The sequence below is a fragment of the Pleurodeles waltl genome, chromosome 1_1 (assembly GCF_031143425.1).
Source record: "Pleurodeles waltl isolate 20211129_DDA chromosome 1_1, aPleWal1.hap1.20221129, whole genome shotgun sequence".
NCBI classification, from domain to species: domain Eukaryota; kingdom Metazoa; phylum Chordata; class Amphibia; order Caudata; family Salamandridae; genus Pleurodeles; species Pleurodeles waltl.
The window spans coordinates 538,986,868-539,009,368 of NC_090436.1; the positions used below are offsets into that span (position 1 = coordinate 538,986,868).

Below are 22,501 nucleotides of genomic sequence, written 5' to 3' on the forward strand. Positions count from 1 at the left end.
TCAAACATTTCCTGAACAATAGCTCATAGAACCACACATCTTATGCGGTACTTCCAGCGGAAGACATTGAAAATGATGCTTTTGGTACATCATGGAAGCGTCATTCACAATACACATTTTCTAACATGATATTGTACAATTCTTATTCATTTATGTTATCTTCTTGACTCTCTGCACAACAAGAAGAGATATAACTTTGCAGCGGGACACTGATTGGAAGGGTGGATGAGCAGGAGCAAGTTGAATAGAACACAAAAAACAGCATCCAGTTTAAAACTAATGGTGTATAACCCGAAACTGTGGACTAACTATTCGTATCATAATCTAGACTCCTCTATATGACCTAAACATCTTCTTTAAGGAGCAATCTCATCAATTCTTTAGGTATAACTCTGAGTCATTTAAATAAAGCATTTCAGAAACAAGTTTCCTACAATATTTGCACATTTTACATATTTTGAAAAACACTATATCACAGCTATTTTTATCCATTATAAACTGCCCTATTGGCATCAGTCATTGATGCACACATATCCAGTGGAGAAATTATGATTCACTTTGCTTAATTCCTTGTGGTGAAAGGGGACATGTTAACTCATTCCATTCCATTGTTTGTATTCCTGCAACACATCTAAGCAAGTGTGTATATTTTGTTCACATTTACATTTCGTGTAATGTTAGAGCATGTCAGTTCAGTAGCTACTATGTCTACAAATGGAGGGATCCTGCTTATAGTGACATTTTCTTTTTGCATGTGTAAAAGAATCACATGGTGCTTAGAGGCACACGAGTGAGCAAATACAGAGGCCAACAGCCACATTATTTAGCTTCCAAAGGGAATGTTTGGTGCAACTCCACAATAAGCTGAAGATAAAGGCTGCTCTTATATATTTTACAATAAGCTAATTTCTTCATGTCATTAAAATGTTCTTGCAAATTGAACAGATGCTGTTGCTTTTCAAGGAGCAAGAGTGCCCCGATAAAAGCACCCATTAGTGGAATCATCTGTATGGATGTCTAAATAAGTCCCATATTATTTGAAGCTTTGTCATCCTATTTAAAGCCTTAGGAATAAGATAAACAGATCAAACATGTAATAACCGAGTCCACAGTAAGAGATAACCTCAAAATATACTTTCATTAAACTAAGTGAAGCTCAGGTACTTAGCCCATGGTTATCATCAAACCTAGGCATGGATCCATTTACACTGCTCTACCGTAGGCACCATTTCAGTAAGTCAACTTCTACTACCAACCCCAGCTTTGTAGTGCCCCCCCAATTAAGCCTGAGATAGTCCCTCTTTGTGTAGATGTGTTTGAACAAAATGCTTGGTAATATAATTAAGGAACAGTGACTCCAATGCCTAAGAACCTAGTTATATAGAGGATGTCAGGTCCAGAAGGGGTAAATCTTTGGAATCGGACCAGTTTAGTGGGTAAACCTTATACCAGGCGGAGGGGCATAATGGATTGGGAGTTCAAGCAGCCCATGGAATGCTTGCATCAGATAAACCAGCATCATAAGATGCTTGGGTGCTCTCACACTCAAGCAACCAAGGGGACCTTCACAATTAGGGTAAAGCCAGCACTTCACATACACTGAGCTTGGCCCAGCTCTGCAGGACTGGATTTACCTCGGAGGGAATGACTTTTCTAGGATTAGTCTTCAGATTTCTACCTCAGTTCTCTCAGTCTTCTTTGGTGTCTTAGTTGTTACCTTTATGAGGGCACCAAGACAATATCAGCTTACTTTCAACGGGTACAAAGGGCTTGCAACAGGCTATTAGCCCTTATCCTGAACTGGTTAACCCTGGGAAATTGTCAATAATCTGGAAATAAATTCACACGTGCCATATGTTATTATCAACCATAAGGTACTACAGTCTGCATCTAAGTTGTCTCACTGAACCACTTTTCAGTAGTTAATGTTTTGAAGTATATCGAGCTATTGCTAAAATCGGTTATATTTTAAGATTCTCGAGGCACATCAGAGCTGACCTCTCAAGATCAGCTGTTAAACTGCTCCTGAAGAGATTAGCTATCACTGTGATCCACTAGGTCCGGCTGTTGACATATAGGGAGAACATCCCTTGAAGCTACTGACCTCTCTCTATTTACCTTATCTTATGGACCATCTCCTACTCCCGTAAGTGGCACCAAATCCTTCTCCCATGTTGTAAGCTGACTGTTTAGAGACATTGGCCCTCATTACAACATTGGCGGTAAAAACCGCCTACTGACATGGCGACGGCTGCCAAAAGACCGTCACCGTGGCTACCAGCTGTCCACCATATTATGACCACAGCCGGATTTCCGCCTGAAGGATGGCGGAAATACGGCTGTGTCCATGCTGACGGATGGCGGTAAGGTGCAGTGCCATGCCAGTAGACCGCAGCTGGCCGCGTAATGAGAATTAATATGGCCTGGCGGTGTTCTGCTGGTGGAGGCTGGTGCTGACAGCAGCACCCCATCCCGTCTCCTGCCGGAGGACCCCCTGGATACAGGTAAGTGGGTGCTTGGACAGGGGAGGGGGCCGGGGTGTTGTGTGTGGGTGTGTGTGTGTGTGTGTGTGTAAGTCTGTGCATGAATGTATGCAGTTGTGTGTTGCATATTGTATGTGTGTGCATGTTTGGCGGCGTGAGTGCATGTATGTTGAGTTGTGTGAATGTGTGAATGCGTGCCTGCGTGTATGTATGTAAGTGTGTGCGGATGTGTGTGTGTGAATGGATGTATGCATGCGTGGATGCATGTGGGAATGGGTGTATATTTGCATGTGTGAAAGGAAGGGCGTGTACGAAAACCATGGCGTTAGGCGGGATCATAATCCCTCAGGCGGTTTAGTGACGGCCGCCGGGATGTAGATTGAGGCTCCAGCAATCTCCAGCCCGGCAGCCGTTACCGGCATGGCAGTCGGTGTGGTAAATTGGCTGTTTGGCTTCAGCCAAACCGCCAATGTCATAATATGGAGGAAAGTACTGCCAGCCTGTGGCACTACTTTCCCCCATATTACCACGAACGCTGGGGTCATAATGACCCCCATTATGTTGATAAGAAGACCTCTTTTAAAGTCAACTTCCATTTACAGGCTGTAGTGCTAATAGTAAGCTGGGACAATTAGGAACTTTTTGTTCTCTTTAGATGTTGTCTTCATGCATTGTACAGATTCACTCTTCAGGATTCAGTGCCTTAAGAGGATTAGTAGTGAAGCTTTTCTTTCTTGTTAGCAACTCCAGTCTGTTTGGAGACCTAGAAAGTTTATCCAGAGGTTTACAGAAATGCTTAATAGCCCTTCCTTTGTGTGCATCTCCATAAGCTGTATACTTTCAGTTCTTGAGAGCTATGTCCTTTCTTCACAAGAAGCCCCAAGAACGATCCTTTTGATGAAGCATTTGCAGTGCAAATAGTTAATGGAAGAGAAACTGCCACACATTCCTCTTTCTTTAAAGTTCCGACTGGACAGTATTGTACCACGGGTGCCAGTTATTTTTCTCTCATCATAGATAACACAGATCGTTCATCCAAATATTTGCCACTAATTGGGTTTCACATGTTGCTGTTCGGTGTGTGGCATACCACTGATTATCACAAGTATGGGATTTTAAAATTCAGTATGGTGGCTGATCAAAGATCGATGAAGTAGTAGATATAAAACCCATTCTATGTGGCCAACAAGAAATATTTGTTGAGAACTTACACTAGCTAAATTTTCAAGACATTTTGTATCAATGAACACAATTCTACAAAGGCAATCAGTACGAATCCGGGTGTGTGTGCTTCGCTACTACAAGTATTAAAAGGATATTTGCAATAACTAACCAGGCTTTCCTAACTCTTTTGACCTTCTGCGTTTACATTTCACTCATAATAGTTTCCCGGTTGGTTAGAGTTTGAATATTCATGTTAAAAGTGTTCGTGACTTCATATGTGGCAAGCCTATTACTGTAGTGTTTACTTAGCTCTGGCATGAGTGAATAGATCATTTTTCATAGTTTGATTACAATTGTGTTAATTTGATTCCATTTGTTTTTCCAGAACGGGTTCAGCTTCCCAGGAACATGATCGAAAATACCATGTTTGAAGAAGAGCCTGACGTGGTGGATTTGGCCAAGGAGCCGAGCTTGCATCCCTTGGAGCCTGATGATGTAGAGTATGAGCCAAGGAGTTCCCGGCTATTAGTACGTGGCCTCGGGGAGCATGACATGGACGAAGACGAAGAGGACTACGAATCATCAGCAAAATTGCTGGGCCTGTCATTCATGAATCGGAGCTCCGGCTTGCGTAATAGTGCATCAGGATACACTCGGCAGGGCCAAGATGGATCCTGCTCCCTGCCCTCTGCCAGGACAATGGTTGTCTCTGCAGTTATTCTTGTGATTATAGTTTCTGTAGTAATGGTGGTGTATCTTCTTCCCACATGCACGTTTACCAAAGAAGGCTGCCATAAACAAAATCACACGATGGAACTCGTGTATCCCATTGCAAGTAATGGGCAGATATTTCCGTGGACAAAAAGTAGACTTCCAAGTGCTATAAAACCACTGAATTATGATCTTTTTTTACAGCCAAACCTGACCACTTTGACATTCACAGGATCTGTCAGTATAAATCTTTTTGTCGCAAAGGCTTCTAAGAACATCGTACTCCACAGTTCAGGTCTTACTATCTCAAAGGTAGCGCTCACTTCTGCACCCGGCGGACAGTGGAATACAGTTCCAGTTTTGGAGTATCCTTCCTTCGACCAGATTGCAGTTGTGCTTTCTGAACCGCTACTTGAAAAACATAATTATACATTGAATATAGAATATGCTTCAAATTTGTCAAATACCTATTATGGATTTTACAAAAGCAAGTACAAGGATGAAAATTCAAATGAAAAGTAAGTTTGTCAACATGTTTGTTTTCATTGGTTTGTAGTCACCCGGGGCTTGAGGAATGCAGCGTGAACATATGCTAATATTTTGTTTTGTTGCCACTAGTCCTCTCCCTGGGACATGTAGCTGTGCCTGTTGCACTGTTAATCCAAGATGACTTCAGATCCCAGTTATTTGCTATAGGTATTGGAACTGCAGGTCTGAGAAGGGGGTTAAATATCTCTAAAGTTACCTTCTCTCTGGCTATATGATGTTTGCATTTTCATTGCAATGAATTAGAGGGAGGTGAGTGTTGCAGCTGCATTTGGAAGTTTGCTCGTGATACTTCAAAATTCTTGATATGCCGATGTTTTCATTGATTTGAAGGTTTGCCGAATAGCTGATCATGGATGGATAGATAGAATTCATGATAGTAATTTTTCATCTTGTGTCTTTAAACTGCAGGTTTTGTATAGTTGAATATAATACCTTTGTTATCACTTAAGAGCATTTGTGGACTGCCATGCCCATTTGTTCTTTTAATTTATTTATTTCCTTGACAGCACAGTCCCTTCTAAAGCTCTCACTTTACTTTTTTTTTTTAGTGCTCCAGAATATTGAAAATATGTTTTTACCTAGCATTAAAATGGACTCAATAATTCTTGAAGTAGCATCTTGAAGAGTGAGATTTCAGAGCAGAGATCACCGGTCCCCTCACTGATTGAAAGATGTACAGTATTACTTGAGGTGTCGCATCGGTACAACACACAAACACAGGCCAGGTGAAAGGATATATAACAGGTATAACCAACAGCTCAGGGCCTTTCATGGGAAACATGGAAAGTTCTGCTGTCATTGTGCTACTCCTGCAAACCAGTGCATTTCACCTTTATTTAGGGAGACCTGCCAGGGTGACAGCAAGTCCTTACTAAAATGGAGAGCTGTTCATGCAGCCTTCAAGCGTAATAACCCCAAGATGTCAGGCATATCTGTTGAGGGACCTTTAAGTTGGTCTGAAAGCGTGGCGGCTGTGATGTCATACACCTTGCGGCTTGGATTACGTTGTTGGTGCCAGACCCAGTTTCCGTCTCTGCCATTCCCTGTTTCATGTAAGCACCGGGCAAAATGGAGCTCACAGTGTAGAGGTTGCATCAGTTTAGCGGTTCCATCATAAATCCACTTCATCAACGCTATCTTTAGAAAAGGCTGCAACAACTGAGACACGTAGAACCAGCTAGATTATAATCCAGTTATTGGATAGATTTTTTTGAAGTGTTAATAAAGTAAAGAAACACAGTTATTTAAACATCAGTTGTTGTAACTTTCCAGAAGCCACTTTAAAACATTATCTCTGAATCCCTAAGTCCAACAAACAAAACAAAAATTGGAAAGTAGTAGATTGCTTAAAATCGTCTTTAATTTTCAGCATAGCATGAAATTGGCTTTAAATGGCCATTAAAGTATCCTAACACTCAACTACAACACAACATCCTACAGGAGGCATTAGAGCAATCACTGCATAAACAGCCAATAATGAAGTTATGCCATGTAGTTTAAGTGTTAACAAGCTCACAACAGCACTTATGATGAAGCCGCAACACCAACAAATTATCCAAGAAAACACGTAGGGCAGAACATATTATAAAGCTAGCACACATACACGTCATATTATTGGCTATCACTAAGCACACAACACACCAACAAACACAAGAACATGTTAGGCAGAACTCCTGACATTTGCCCAGCACAGTCCAAATAGGCCAGCTGTTGACTATCCAGTCCCGTAATCAACAATTAAAAAAACCTCATAACCAGAGCTGCTAGTTACCACATTGTGTTAGCGTTGCAAGACCATATTAATGGCAAAATACCCGTTATGTAGATAGGTATAACGTACATAGCAAAATAAACTCATTCTGTATTATCAGTTAAATGCATGTCGTGGACCATGTCCTGTTCACGGGGAAGAACTCATAAAAAAGGTATCATTCATTTATTTAACCTTTTTACATAGCTCTGCTCAACTCTCTCTGGGTGCCAGTGTACTACGCATGTAAAAAACAATATTGCAGAGCCGTAAATCTCATAAACAATTCATTTCTACAACAAACAAGTGTAGCATCCTCCCCAGCCTGGGTACCTCCCAATGAATACACCACACCCGGAGATATACATTACATGACTTTGTTTATCTGCGTGTAACCAAAAAATCAACATTCTAAACCTGCATTCACACTACCATATTCTGACAGTTATGTCACAGCTCTACAGAGGTCTTCAGGAGCCAAAAGGGTTCCATCATTTATACTCAGACACAACACTACTTCTTCCCCTCTGTTAAATAAAAAAGTGACATTTTTTTACAAATATTTACACAATCATAGCTCTTCGATAAATCTTCTTGGCGCATTGATTACTCATCCCGATCGTGTCTTCGGAAACTTGGAATCAGCAACAAGGGTGTCCATGATCTGCATTGGTGATGTAGGAGCAACACCAGTCTGGGGTTTTCCAGTGGTCCCTTCTGACTCAGTCTGTATGTTGACATCAGTGCCTGATGAGTGATGAGCCATCTGTTTGAAATGCAAGCAATCTTGCATGATGAATTTCGCAGGACCATGGGCAGTCACCATACGTTCTTTGCCAGTTACAACATGGGTAGGCTCAGCATCAACTGGAGCATCAAACTGAAGTTTTTTTGGCTCTTGAGCACTTGATCTCCTCTTGTAAAGACAATGGTGGTCATTCTGACCTTGGCGGGCGGCGGAGGCCGCCCGCCAAAGTCCCGCCGTCAGGTTACCGTTCCGCGGTCGAAAGACCGCGGCGGTAATTCTGACTTTCCCGCTGGGCTGGCGGGCGGTCGCCTTCAGACCGCCAGCCAGCCCAGCGGGAAAGAGGCTTCCACGATGAAGCCGGCTCGGAATCGAGCCGGCGGAGTGGAAGCTGTGCGACGGGTGCAGTTGCACCCGTCGCGTATTTCACTGTCTGCGCAGCAGACAGTGAAATACATGTAGGGGCCCTCTTACGGGGGCCCCTGCAATGCCCATGCCAGTGGCATGGGCACTGCAGGGGCCCCGCGACCCCCCCTACCGCCATCCGGACCGCCGGGATCTGGATGGCGGTAGGGGGGGTCGGAATCCCCGCGGCGGTGCAGCAAGCTGCGCCGCCGCGGAGGATTCAATGGGGCCGCGGTACACTGGCGGGACCCCGCCAGTGGTGCCGGTCCGACCGCGGCTTTACCGCCGCGGTCGGAATCCCCATTGGAGCACCGCCGGCCTGTCGGCGGTGCTCCCGCGGTCCTCCGCCCTGGCGGTCAAAGACCGCCAGGGTCAGAATGACCACCAATGTCTTTTGCATGTCATCTCTTATTGGCATAGGTCTTCATTTTCTTTTTACAATCCAATTCTTTTTTTTAGTTTTTTTTTCCCTCAGTACTCAATCTGGTGTTGGGCCATTGAGGTTGCTTGGTCATCATTGCTCTCCCAAACATCAACATTGTAGGGCCCTCACCTGTTTTTGAGTGAGGAGTCAAATGGTAAGATTGTAGGATAGAATTTGAAACAGACTTGAGGTTGAGCTTTTCTAATGCAGCACACTGAACAGCTTACTTGAATGTACTCATGAAACGTTTAACAAGTCCATTAGCCTCTGGCCAAAGAGATGTGCTCTTCTGATGCTTTACATTCAGCAGATTGAGAAAGTCTCAGAATTCTCAACTTTGAAAGTCACAAAGATGCCATCTAATTTCTCAATGACTCTTTCTTGAGTGATGGATGAGAGATCCTCCACTACTGGAAAATATGAGTATTCATCCACAATCACCATCAGGTGATGTCTATTGTTAAGTGGACCGAAAAAGTCAGCAGTACATTGTTTCCCATGCATGTTTTGATAACTCTGACATGTTTAATGGGTGTTGAGTGGTTTTCGATAACAAGCAATCACATAGTTGACTGAAATTTAATTGTCTTTTAACACGTTCATTGAGAGGAGGAATCAAAACTCTATCTCGGAGAGCTCATTTTGTGGCAACGACTCCACAATGTCCTTCATGGGCCACTTCAGTTATTTATTGTGCAGACTCTCCGGAATGACAATTCCCAAACCCCTCAGGATAATGGCTTGTGTCATGGACAGTTCATCTTTTACATTTGTAAACTTCTAGTATTTATTGTCACTGGTGAGAAGTTGATTATGTTGGTTCCATGAGTGATGGGTACTTATGTCTTTCAGTTTTAACACACCACTGTCTTGACTCATAGCAGTGATAGTTTGTTCCAATGAAATAGCAGCAGGTGTCTTTGATTTCACAATGAAATTTATGTAGGCTTCAGCTGTCTTAGAAAGTTAACTTGACATTGTATAGGCACTCTGAAGAAGCAGTAAGCAAGGTTTTGATCTTTCCCGGGACAAAGCACAATTGTGTAGTTGTACTCTTGTAAGTGTAGACCCCAACATTCAATGCATCTGGGCATCTTGGCATTTGGATTGCCAAAGATGGTCAATAATACTTGATGATCTGTCACAAGCATAAAAGGTTTTCCGTATAGGAATACATGGAAACGTTCACAAGCCCACACTACTGCTAGACTCTCTTTTTCAGCTTCTGAATAAGCATGTTCAGTCTTGGCAAGACTCATATTTGCATATGCCATAATATGTCTTCAAGCATTTGGATGACTGTTGTGCTGTGCAATGACTGTGCTTTACCCGACTGGGCTAGTGTCAACAACAACTTCTATGTGTAGCTTGAGATCAAAATATTATTTTTCAGTAGCAATTTCAATAGCTTGTTTGATTCTCATAACCTTGTCCTCATTTGTGTGACCAGTGAAATTAAACATTCTTTTTCGTCAGCTCTCTCATTGGAGCACTCACACTGGCAAAGTCTTGTATGTATCAGGAACAGTAACTGCCCAGGCCAAGGAATGAGCATAACATGGAATCGTCTTCTGGAGTTCTGACATTTGACAGTGCTTGCACTTTAGCTGGATCTGGTGTCATATCCTCATCCGAAAAGATATGTCCAAACAATTTTAGCCTTGTCTTTTTGAATTCACATTTCTCAGCATTCAGCCTTAAACCTGCATCAACATGTAAACAACACTCTTTCTGAGATCTTTAACATGTTCCTTCTGTGTAGCTCCCAAAACTAAGATGTAATCGCTATAATTGAAAGCATTCATTACAGGCTGTATGATACACCTAATAACATCCTGAAAAATCTCTGCAGCTGATGATACACTGAAGCTGAGTCTTTTGTATCCAAACAGACTAGTATGTGTAGAAAAGGGTGTTCTGTACCTGCAATTCTTCTTGAGTTCCAACAGATGATATTCTTTATTTAGATCAAGGCAAGAGAAGACATTTGTGCCATTCAATTGCATTATCATATCCACAGTGTGTGGACCTGGATGTAGTTCTTTTTCAGTTGCCTTGTTTGCTTTATGCATATCCATGCAGCTCATTCAGTGTTCTTTTTGGGCCCTACTGCAATGGGAGAAACCCAGTGTTCGGCCAGTAGAGCATTCTATAATATCATGCTTAAGTAATGCCTCAACAGAGTCTTGTAAATGAAATGCAATTTGTCTATGTCTTCGAGCAACAGGACTACCATAGTCATCAATATACAATTTTACTTTCATAGTCTTAAGCTTTCCTAACCCATGAAACAACAAAGGGAACTGACTTACTATTTCACAATGAGCATTCATGTTGTAGTTCACTGAGATTAGTTCTATGTCAGCAGACGTGCTGGAACTGAATAAACAGGCACTTGACGCCATACCTTGAAACACATGGATGAGTGCATGTCTTTTTTCTTGTGTTTCATAGTTGCTACGAATGAACCTTTACTTTTCAAGGGTGCAGCCCATGGGTACACTTTAGTCTTTGGTGGCGTTTGCTGAGGCAGTGGTGATAGTTCATCATATTTCTTTTCAGGCATAAGATTCATTGATGTACCACTGTCAATGATGAAAGGTATGGAAAAAAACATTTATTTTAAGTGTAATCCAGTGGTTCCCAAACTTTTCCGACCGGTGGCTCCCTTCACCTATTAGTCTTTGGCCATGGCTTCCCATTATGTTACTTTTTTTGGCAGGTGGGTGGATGTAAGCTGGCCCCTGGAGTATAATTTTATACGCAAGCCATCTACTGAAATCTTTCACCATTAAATTTGCATATATGCCCAGGGTAACTCGGTCTCTGCAAAAAAATGTTTCATTTGTAATAAGTCTGGCTGTGGAATACAGAAATCAGCCTTTGATTTCAGTTTCAAAGGTTTTTAGAAATAGAATACCCTTCCGAGTGGCAAAATATTTGGAACTGGCTGTCAAACAAATTCAGTTCTGCCTGCTAAAAAATACTGCTTAAAATATTTCTAACTTCAGCTGTCAATGTTATTATTAACATTCTTCTTAGTACAATATTGTCTTCATAGCTGCTGGAATTAACAGTATGTTTTGTTTCTCTTCTGTACATATTCAGGCCCAGCGTTATTAAAGTTATAATGTTTTAAACTGTATTATTTGTAGTGTGCATAGTGTAATTGTCCAGCTGGCGGCGTGGCCAATGTCTTTTTTATTATTTCTTTTCATATGTTAATGTCTGGCATTTGTTGTTTTGTTTTTGTTTTGTATGAAAATAGTAATTATTAATTGTGTTTATTGTGTATATTTTATAGATTTTTATTCATTTAAAATATAAACATCTGCACATTATAAGCCAGTCAAATGTGTCCCAAAAGCGTATTTAACTCTGACTGTGCACCATTGAAACTACTGTGGACTTGAGATTATTTATCTGTCTAGAGATCTTTATTAAAGGTGCATGTGACTAATGATGCCCCGCCGCCCCCTCCCCGACATGTGAAAAATAGATCTTGAATTCGGAAATTAAATGTATGCATTTCATAAATGTGTTGAAAAAAAATATTTTGTCCAATCACTTCATCTTATGTTTCCATTAATTTGCTCATCGCTTAATTCACCCAAATATCTGAGCATTTATTAATTCATCGTTGCCTTCCATTTAATATGTACAGTCTTTTGAGCCACCAGCATTGGCATTACTGCTAGGATTTATCCACTAACTAGCCTTCAGTGCATGCCATTACCATATATTCATGCATTACCACATTAATCCACTCGTAAATGAGTTATTTAATTCATTTGTCTGTAATAAGTGATGACATTAATTCACCCTTATGTGCATTGATGCAGGCCTTCACTTGTGTAGCAACAGCTTGCCCAATATCACCACATACCTGATATACTTTTTACTTTCTTAACCTTATCAAAGAAGCCAGTTCTTGGGAGGAAGCGCCCTCTGCTGGTACAGTCAAGTAAACACTCCTGACAGTTACACACTTTCCTCCTTCAGTCTCTGACTCCCGATTTGCAACTCTGTATTTGCAAAGCAGCTCATTTCTGAATATGCCATACTCTTGCATGGCCCCTTTCACAGCAGATGCAGCAAAATAATGCAGGAAAGATAGCATTTTGTTTCTCGACACTACTAATATCAACCTTGTTATGCTGAGTATGTGTGGTTTTCCCGGCACATCGCGCAGTGGTTTCCAAAATGTGGGCTTAGTGTATGGCGCTCCTTGCTAGTTTTTACGGCGCACCGGGGTGCCGCGGCGCACAGATTGGGAACCACTGGTGTAATCTATGGATAATGTTAGAATGACTTTAGTGCTTTTTCTTGCCAACTTTTCATTGACTGGTATTTTTCATCCCATGGGGCCATTCCAACGTGTGCATTTTTCTGAGGTAAACATAGATATTGCACAATCATCTTCTTAACTTTCGCTTTATACTGATACTCACAAATGTTTTGTTAGTGATTTAGATGATGATCAACTTCATTTGGTGCTGATTTGTCTCAACTGATGTTGTCATTTATACTTGTGGGCGTGTGTCGATTGTCGCTTCTGGAACGTTCGGTCGGCCATTTTGTCGTTTCATTGTGACACACTTACTTTTTGCTTCACTTTGCAAACCGTTAGAGAATGGTTCTCCTTTCCACATCATTTGCGTATTTGTCCAGTGGCAGGCCAATTACCTTCTTGTGGAAATGGCAATCCGCACCTGAAACACAACTTATTTTTCTTTGAAGACATCACCTTGTCTCCTTCAGCTATGTGTTTCTGTTTACTTTTTATGTTCATGACTGATTCACTTTGGGCACCTGTGGCCTGCATGTCAGCAGCTTGTCGATTGGCACGCTCTTCAGCTCTTTCAGCCATGAGAACTCACTCCAGACTAAGAGTTTCTCTCAGCGTCCGTCGTCTGAATGAATCTGACAGGTATCCATCAATAACTCTGAGACGTTTTTCTTCTTCATCATTGAATTAATTGAATCTACAGTATTTGATAAGTGTATCCAGTTTCTTAACAAGTTGGTCTATGGTTTCGCCAACTCTTTGTCGTTCTTGATTGACATTGTACCTTTTGGATTGTACGTTTTGCATTGCATTGAACTTAAGATTCAAAGCTTCTTTCATTTTACAGTACGTAACTTCATCAGCTGGCAGCATTTTCTTTATGGCTTCTTTTACACCATCAACAGCAAGATTCTGCAGATACTTGATAATCATTTTCTTATCTGTTTCTTCTAGAGCATCAATGAAATCATCAAGTGCCTCTATTCAAGCAGTCAATCTATTGCCAATATTTTCATTTTTGGTGGTATCAGATGGTGGTGGTTTCAGGAAGGTGGCAGCATTATAACTATTCATGGCACTTACTGATGTTGATATTGGAGCTCTCTCCAACCTTATCTGGCGCCAGTCAGGACCTGTTCCATCCATATCATCAGCCAGGCCCTGCTTTGTGCAGGCCTCACAGTGATCCTTTAGACCTGCAGGAAATGTGGCCTCTTTCTTGGTCTCCATAGGAAAAACATCCTTCTATGGTGCCTCTGGCTGCTATAGTTATGAAGGGCTCGATAAGCAAAACCCTAAGCACTTCCCAGTGCTGTAGTATGATGACTCTCTTTAATCAATTTTTGTAAGTAGAAGACTATTCCTTTGCATTGTTGCATTTTTAAGCTTTCTTTTGTACTTTGGACACCCGGTTTATCTCTGCTTCGCAGTGTTATATTTCCAAAACCTGTTTGTGTCCGCCTTCAGCAGTAGTGGTGTGTGTACTGCATAGCTGTATATTGCGTAGTAGAGTGGTACCTCTCTCTATGGTCATTCCAGTACCACGGTACCTCCCTGTATGGGCTTTCCATTGTGCTCTTGACCAATGATGCATATACTTCTCAGTGAAGCTTTCTTTATCTTCAATCGCTTCACACCAGCTGGAGTTGTGCTTTGATTCCACATACGCCAAATGTCAATTCTGCACTTCAACAGAGGCACATGTGGCATGCATGAGCAGTTTGCTTGTCGATCTTTGGGCTACTTATCCCCTATCTCGTTGCTGGTTGTAGCGTCCTCCTCAGCGAGGGTACCCTCCAATGAATACGGCACACTTGAAGCTATGTATCACACTTCCTTATTCGTCTGCGTGTATCCTTGAACTTTACATTCTAAACCTGCATTCCCTCTACCATTTTCTAATACTTACATCACAGCTGTACGGAGGTCTTCAGGAGCCAAAAGGGTTCCTTCATCCATACTTGCACAACACTACAACAGGTAGCTCAAAAGGACTTAGATCAGATGGGATTTGTTGATACCTATTAGAATGGAGTTTTGATTCTCTAGTCATGATGTGGATAATTGCATAAGAGATTGCATAACGTGGTGCAACAGCTTTGGGTTTGAGAAGGGGCTTTAATTTTTATATGGAAAAGACTAACTTTGCAGACTTTAGAGTGTGTTGAATGGGCGAGGACGTTGAGAGATGTGAATCTAACTGGCTACCAGGGAATCTGATCTCCGAGGTGAGAGAAGGTGTGAAGTCAGTAATTTGATGTTCAGAGAAACTTTTGTGAGAACATTTAAATGTGTGTTGATTGTGAAGCAAGATAGATACTGTCTTGGCAGAGTTTAGCCTAATAAAGGTGCTCAGTAGCCATGTACAAAGGTTAGAAAGGCGATTGATTTTAAAAGTGTGAATGTCAATGCGAGATTCTCATGTAAATTTGAGTGTAATTGACATACCGATGCATTGCAACATTGCAATACCAGAGTTCCTCATTATGGGGGTCATTCCGACCCCGGCGGGCGCCGCCGGGCGGAGACCGCCAAAAGACCGCACTGCGGTCAAATGACGCGGCGGTCATTCTGACTTTCCCGCTGGGCCGGCGGGCGACTGCCAAAAGGCCGCCCGCCGGCCCAGCGGGAAAGACCCAGCAACGATGAAGCCGGCTCCGAATGGAGCCGGCGGAGTTGCTGGGGTGCGACGGGTGCAGTGGCACCCGTCGCGATTTTCAGTGTCTGCAAAGCAGACCCTGAAAATCATTATGGGGCCCTGTTAGGGGGCCCCTGCACTGCCCATGCCAGTGGCATGGGCAGTGCAGGGGCCCCCAGGGGCCCCATGACACCTGTTCCCGCCATCCTGTTCCTGGCGGTAACAACCGCCAGGAACGGGATGGCGGGAAGGGGGTCGGAATCCCCATGGCGGCGCTGCAAGCAGCGCCGCCATGGAGGATTCCCTGGGCCAGGGGAAAACCGGCGGGAAACCGCCGGTTCCCCTTTTCTGACCGCGGCTTTACCGCCGCGGTCAGAATGGCCAAGGAAGCACCGCCAGCCTGTTGGCGGTGCTTCCGCGGTCGTTGGCCCTGGCGGTCGGTGACTGCCAGGGTCAGAATGACCTCCTATGTCTTTTAATAGTTCCATGTGTCAATTAAAGTTGGAGTAAAGATTGACTCTCGCGGAATTGTAGAGAAAAGTGTCTTTAGGTTGGAAGTTTCCAATCCTTACCAGTTGTATGTGATGCAATAAGAATGATTTGAACAAATTAAAAAGTGTTCTTTTAAAACATGCTTGTTCTACAGGATATGGATAAGTATTAGATGGTCTGTGATCTCACAAAACGCCAAACGGTCGAGGATGACTTGAAGAATTTTACCTTCATCTGGAAGGAAGTAAATGTTGATGACTGTTTCGGTGCAGAAGCCTTTTCAAAAGATAGATTTGTAGGATGTGTCACCAGTGGTGCGCCCTTATGCAGTCCTGAATAATTTTGCCTCTTAATTTTCATAGTTACATATTGGACGGAGACAGTCTTGTATTTTTTGCCAACAGTACTTTACCAAACTGGAATTTTTTAGTTTATACTTGCAATGTTAAGAGTAAAAGCACAAGCCTCAGAATGCAGCGTGTCTTTGGTTTTAAAGTAAGCATTGGCAGAAGTGCCATTAATTATATCGGATCACTTGGTTGCTGTGCAATTCTTTACACTATACTTGGCTGTCATTGTTGTGTGAATATTTAACATTTGCTCCGAAAATGAGTTCTGTGTGGGGTACTTTCATGGTGGTAAAAACGAGCTTTTTGAGGTCTGATGTAAGTTTACAAATATCAAATTTATGTTATGTCAGAACATTTTTAAACATACATTTATTTCCTTAACACGTTATAAAAGCTTTTTAATTCAGTATGTGTGTTTAATTTTCATTCATTTAATACTCAAATATACAATTCACTTCCATTGTTTCTACTAAGAAATAATACTTTCATGTTAATATTCATTGGTAATTAACACATTTAAGAAGGCAAAATATTTCCATGTTAAATGTCAGAAATATTACTGGTAGGCACAAATGGCTCACTGAAATTCAAACATGCACTTTTTAGTTTCTATGTTTTTTCTGTTGAGCCATTTAAACTGTAATTTATTAGTTACCATATGCCACTTCTGTGTCACAAGTTTATTATCAAAGCTTGATCACTGTCTGGCACATTTTGAGTTTTATTTTTATGGGGCGTTGGAGGCACCCAGCAGGATTTTGGCATATGGCACGGACACAAGGGCACATTGTTTTCATGGATTTGGTTTCTTTTATAATTGCTTTGGCACTAATTTATTTAAGCTAATTGATTGCGTTATTGACTTCTATCGTTCATGAACATTAAATCGTTTGGTAGGGTCACGTGCATAGTCATTGTATTCTTTGGATGAGCTTAATGGGAGAGTTCATATTGCACAATGTATTCATTATATTACTGTAAGTGTATGATTGATGATACATAGGTTACTGTTGGTTCTGATACAACCCAATGAAGGGGATTCACCCAAAATGCATTGGGTACATATCATGAATGTTGACTTGTGAGAAATATTGACCCTCCATGTGCTGCTGAGAAAAGCCTGGATTGTCATCTCTTTGAACCTCTTGATTGAAATATTGGAGCATAAAAAGCTCATGTATTAAAAGTGATTAGTTGGATTAAAGAGGAAACGATGATTGAGCTGGATTGGGACTTTAGTATTTTCTCACTTGTTAGCTAGGCATCCTGTTTGGGGAAGCTGATGAGACTCCAATCTTCAACCAAAATAAAACTCTTGCCAGGCCTAAACCTTCCTTTTTATTACATATAGGTCACTCCTAAGGTAGACCCTAAGCGGCCATAGGGCAGGATGCATGGGATTTTAAAAAGTATGATGTGTATTTTATGTTTTATATGTCTTGGCAGTGAAAAACCTCCAAAGTTTTTTTTTTTTTTTTCCACGTTGGGAAGTGTGGCTCTACCATAGAAAAGCACTGGGTTACATTATAACACCTTAGAATGCCTAACGTCAGTTTGAGAGTAGCTAGAAAAATGATTCAAGGGCTTCTCTTAATAGTAAGTTAAATTTCAACTTAACAGTTGAGTCAGATTTTATATTAATATTTTGAAAATGACACTTTTAGAAAGTTGTCCTTTTCCTGCCTGAGCCAAATGTCTCTTTCTGACAGTGTTCAGTGTCACCCAGGAGTTGAAAATCTCCTTGATTAGCTGTGAAGTGGCTCCCAAAGCTGAGACAAAGGGGGAGGATTTGACCATTCCATGTAAGTATGGCCATCTGGGCTGTGCCCATGAACTTAATTAATTTCAAAGGGTGCCTACCCTGTCACAGGCAGATGAAGCACAAGCGTGGCCTGCCTGCTCCATTTTCCTGCTGGCTAGTCAGCCAGGCACCACTCCCAGTGGGAAAGGAGCTGCTCCCGGAACCAGTATTGAGCAATCACAGGGCAGTATTTGCTCATTTGGCCACACCTCTAGGGTGGGCACAGAAGCTCTGCACAAGGGTGGAATGGTTCTGCCATCTTGGTGATAGGTAGAGAAGGGCCTGTGGGATAGTTTATAGTAAAACACACAAGCAGTGCTGCATGCATGGGCAGGGTCACCCCTGAGAACTTTTACTCCATTGGTTAGGGGTTCCCCCATCCACACACAGACACATGTCATGAATTTGGTACCCCAGTACTCTCCTTCCTCTCCGCCCCTTGCCAGAACATTACTGAACCTATGAAAGACAGATTAAGGACTGTACTTGCTGTTGTGATCTATTGGGAGAACCTTAGGGGTGAACCTCTCACTTGCACCCAGGGCAAAGTGGACTCCAGGGTTCAGTTGTCGAACCTCCTGTTAATATACACTGACTCAAAAGCTGCAGACACTTTCCTGAAAGAGCCCAGCTGACAAGTTTCAACTGAACCTGCCCTGAATCTGGCTGGTGGCATCTGTTGGAGTGAGTCCTGACCCCCAAGTGCTGTGCCTGAGTTCCTGGAACCCTGTATTCCTACCCAAAGGGCGAAGGCTGGGATTTAGAAACTTTTTGATAATTTCCTGCCTGGAGAAACTGTAGAGACCGGGATTGCAGTTGAAGCCGCAGCTGTAGGCTTTGAATTGCTGGTTGACCCTGCTGAGAAAATTTTGACTTCCAGAAAGGCTTCTAAGTTCGACCGCTTTGCTGTGACGACACAGAGTAGCATCCGATCAATGTTGAGGCCTTCTTTGGCGTAGACGTCAGACTTGGAGCTTTCTCATCCTCCATTGTTGAGCCCCTGCTTCACATCCAGCCTGCAGCTTACCCTGCCAATGAGTCTTTGACAACCACTTTTTCTCCCAAAAAGTTTCTAAGTCAGAAGGAAAACTTCCCACCAGGACCAACCTGTTCCCTGCATCTCATTGGTGATCCATCACTGTTTGTCTTAACATTTGACTTTTGCATTGTGGAGCCAGTTGCCCACATTTGGTGCTTTGCTCTTTCTCAAGCTATTTTTGTTCAAAACTTGAAAAATTTGATTGTCCTCTTATTAGTTTTTTTGGGCATTTTGGTGTGATTTTGTTCCTTAAAATATTCTCTCATTTTATAAATTTGAGTGGCCTTTTTATTGCATTGCGTTTTTGACTTTTTTAACTGTTTTGGTATTTCTAAATTCTTTACACATTTTTTTAAGCTTGTCTGCTCAGGTTTGAATGACTGAAACCTTTACTGGATATAACTGTAATGGTGACATTATTTGTAGTGGGCTACTATCCAACCCAGCTGATATTCAGGGTCACTAGAATTAGGTGATTGGGCGTCCTTGGCAATTTTTCATTATTTTGGATTTGCCACAAAATCCATCATCTGTGGCATATGCTGCAGATTTTAATGAAAGAAACTCTTTTGTTTCTAGCCCGGAAGGCTCAGAAGTTACTAAAAATTTAGCTACATGTGTTGCCATGTTTTAGAAGACCCTTAGACTGGTCACCTTTCTGTTGATCACAGTTAAATTATATGTCAAGCTGTTACTAATTAGGCGCAACCTATGACCAGAGAGTGTTAACAAGTTTAAAAATTACAGTAATCAAGTAATACTGTCACAAAATCTTCTTCCCCCTGGTTTACAGAAGTCTTGAAACTGTACACCTAGTAAACGTTTGTGAATTCCATTTGCTCATGAGAAACTATATACATGTGTATATTTTTAATACATCTATTCTAGTAGTGTTAGTAGAGGAGAGTGCTTCAAAGTCAGACCATTGATCCTTAAAATTAAGTCTGGTACTTCAGTCCGGTATGTCTGTATTTAAAGGACAGAGCCATGCCAGATGCAACAGCGTTGATGTGCAAAGTGCAGTCTAATCACTGGGCGCTCCCAGGAAGGCCTCTTTGTAGATAGGTGACTTATGAGGTGCAATACATTATAATCATTGTAGGCTAGCTATTTAGCGGTGGTTAGAAGCACATTTCTAAAAAAAAAATCTGTTATATCTAGTCACAGTGCTATTGGCAAAGCCAATAGGGTTGACCTTAGTAGCGGCCATAAAATCCCCAGTGCATAAAGTTTAATAGAAGGTAGTGTTGCTTACTTTCTAGCTGGTCTACTTATAAGCAGGTGCAGAACTCTATTTAGCTTTTATGCATAATACAGGAAAATGTGATACTGATGAGCTCAAGGACACTAATGTTGGCTTGGAAAGGCTGTAACATGAAGAAGGAGTTTAAACACAAAAGGATGACAAAAAAAAATTAAGATGGTAAAGATTGGAAAGAACATACATTAACAAAGCTCAGGGCTATTGGCTTAGTCAATACTTCTTTCATCACCTGAAGTAAACGTTAAAAAAAAAACAACAAGAAGATGACCGCTAGTATGTAAGTATTCATATATATGCCTGGAGTGGCCATTTTGAAAAGCTTTTTTTTCTTTTTAGTTTGATGGTGTGTGCTGATCCACAAGTATCCATTTTGCAACTTTTATTTTACTTGAATGTATCATTCTAACGTGGCTGATTGACCTTTTTGCAATGTTAAATTAAAGTTTATGCTGGCTTCCACCCAAACTGAAAGAAGTGAGCATCCTTGTAGAATTGTACAACAGCTGGCCCTTGTAAGAAGAATTAAAAAAAAATAAAAGAAATAATGTGGGGTGCAGGCAGTTGTGGGTAGTGCGTTGACCATGCGAGCAGTACCCAAAGAGAGTGACGTAGTACCACGCAGTTCTAAAATCAACAAATAAATTGAGGGGTAGGGGATTGAATGTGCAGGAGCAATACAGAAGTGTTGTAAGGAGAGAGCCACAAGAAGTCACTTTGATTAGGTAACTGTGAACAATGTGACCCTGTTGTGCGTATTGGCGCTGTGAACGCCATGGCCGCCATGCAGCACGAAGGGGAGAGACAAAAGAAAAAATATAGTTTGCCCATGCTGAAGTAAATAGCAATCATGCAATAATCCATGTAACAGGGGCTGTCTGCAAGGCATGACAAAAACAAACGTAAAGCATTTACCAATGATATCAAGTGATTTTTGAAAGGCAAGCCCAGGAGCGAATGAAAGTGATAGACGTGAACTGGCATAGTTACTTGCAACAGGTCAAAGCGCTTGCTTCTTCTCTTGGAGAAAATTTTTATGTTTTAGAATGTGGGTGTCTGATTTTCATTTGTGCACTTTAACTCGCAGTGTAAGCATACACGAGCGCCAACAATGCTGTATGGGTTTGTCCCTGAAACAAAGGTCTGCTGTCTAGATGACGTCCGGTAGGAGCACACTACATGTACATAGTTTGGAGATACTTTGCCTATCTCCGTTATAGTCGGTGTCTCTGCACTGCTTTAGGAACATTCAAGGCTCATCACTACGTGAATGAAAGGTTTAGTGGGTGGAGTACTACTAGTCAAGGAACCTAGTGCAGCTCCAGCTAAAGGCTTGGGTTCTATGGACCGGGTCAAGTGACCAACCACACCTAACATGCACGAGACACTTAGCTAAATGGCTAGTAGCTAATTTAGTGCATGGCAAAAAAAAGTATACCAAAAACAGTTAGCTTCCGTCATTTGAGATAAAATGATAGACCCCAAAAGATTTTCCATTATGCGGCCTCATCCTCGACTCGCCCTGCCTCTAAGACGAAGAGTATTGAAGAGTTATGCATAAATCTAATGCTTGTGTTGAATTTTTGGTGATTATCTAAGTATTAATGATGATTATCTTGGTGTAATATTCATATTGCCCCAGTGCTACGGTGTTGTCTCCATCCTGTCTTAGGCTATGCTAAACGTATGTTCTACAGCATGTTCTTTGGGAACAGTAGAAATATTTCAGAAGGAAAAATATTAAAGCAACCCACAGTTTTGGTACGCTGAAAACCACACTCATTTATTACATGACCTTCATCCTGTACTGCAGGCTCTTAAGGGCACTCCTTGGGAACGGAGAGAAGAAGCTGTATCATTGTCATGTTTTGTTGCCTAACTGGTAAATATTTGTTCTCGTTTGTTCTTCAGGTTCCTTGCTGCTACTCAGTTTGAACCTCTGGCAGCAAGAAAAGCCTTTCCCTGCTTTGACGAACCAGCATTTAAATCTACCTTTGGAATTAAAATTTTACGAGATGAGAAGCACATCGCTCTGTCCAACATGCCGAAGGTAAGGCTGTGCTTTTTCGTGTTGTGATAGGAAATGATGCTAAACAGCCTTAAATGACCACATAGGGCAAAGTGCTCATGGGTGCTGATTCCCATATTAAGTTTAATACAATCTCTCTGTTAGGCTTAAACTAGTCAGTGGCACAGTTCTCATGGTTTCTGCAACCATGTGTTCACTTTCCACTAATTGCTATAGGACCCCAGCTTATTGCAGCATGTAGTGGAGGACCTGAAAGCATTGTTGCAGCAAAAAACAACTATTTGGAAAAATCCTAAGTAGTAAGTTTTAGGAATGTGAAGTGACTTTTGGTGCAGGACTTGGGTTGCATGTTGAGGGCTCGGAGCCTGGGGC

The 22,501-nt window shown here is 41.8% G+C and overlaps 1 protein-coding gene across 2 annotated transcripts in view; it reads left to right on the forward strand.

Moving 5' to 3' along the window:
- Nucleotides 1-22,501, forward strand: part of LOC138285660 (leucyl-cystinyl aminopeptidase-like) — a 289,598-nt gene that overhangs the window by 108,031 nt on the left and 159,066 nt on the right. For both annotated transcript variants that reach the window (XM_069225912.1, XM_069225922.1), the window contains exons 2-3: nt 4,033-4,876; nt 22,012-22,150. In XM_069225912.1, the coding sequence (XP_069082013.1) occupies nt 4,033-4,876; nt 22,012-22,150 (983 nt within the window). The remainder of the gene's footprint in view (nt 1-4,032; nt 4,877-22,011; nt 22,151-22,501) is intronic.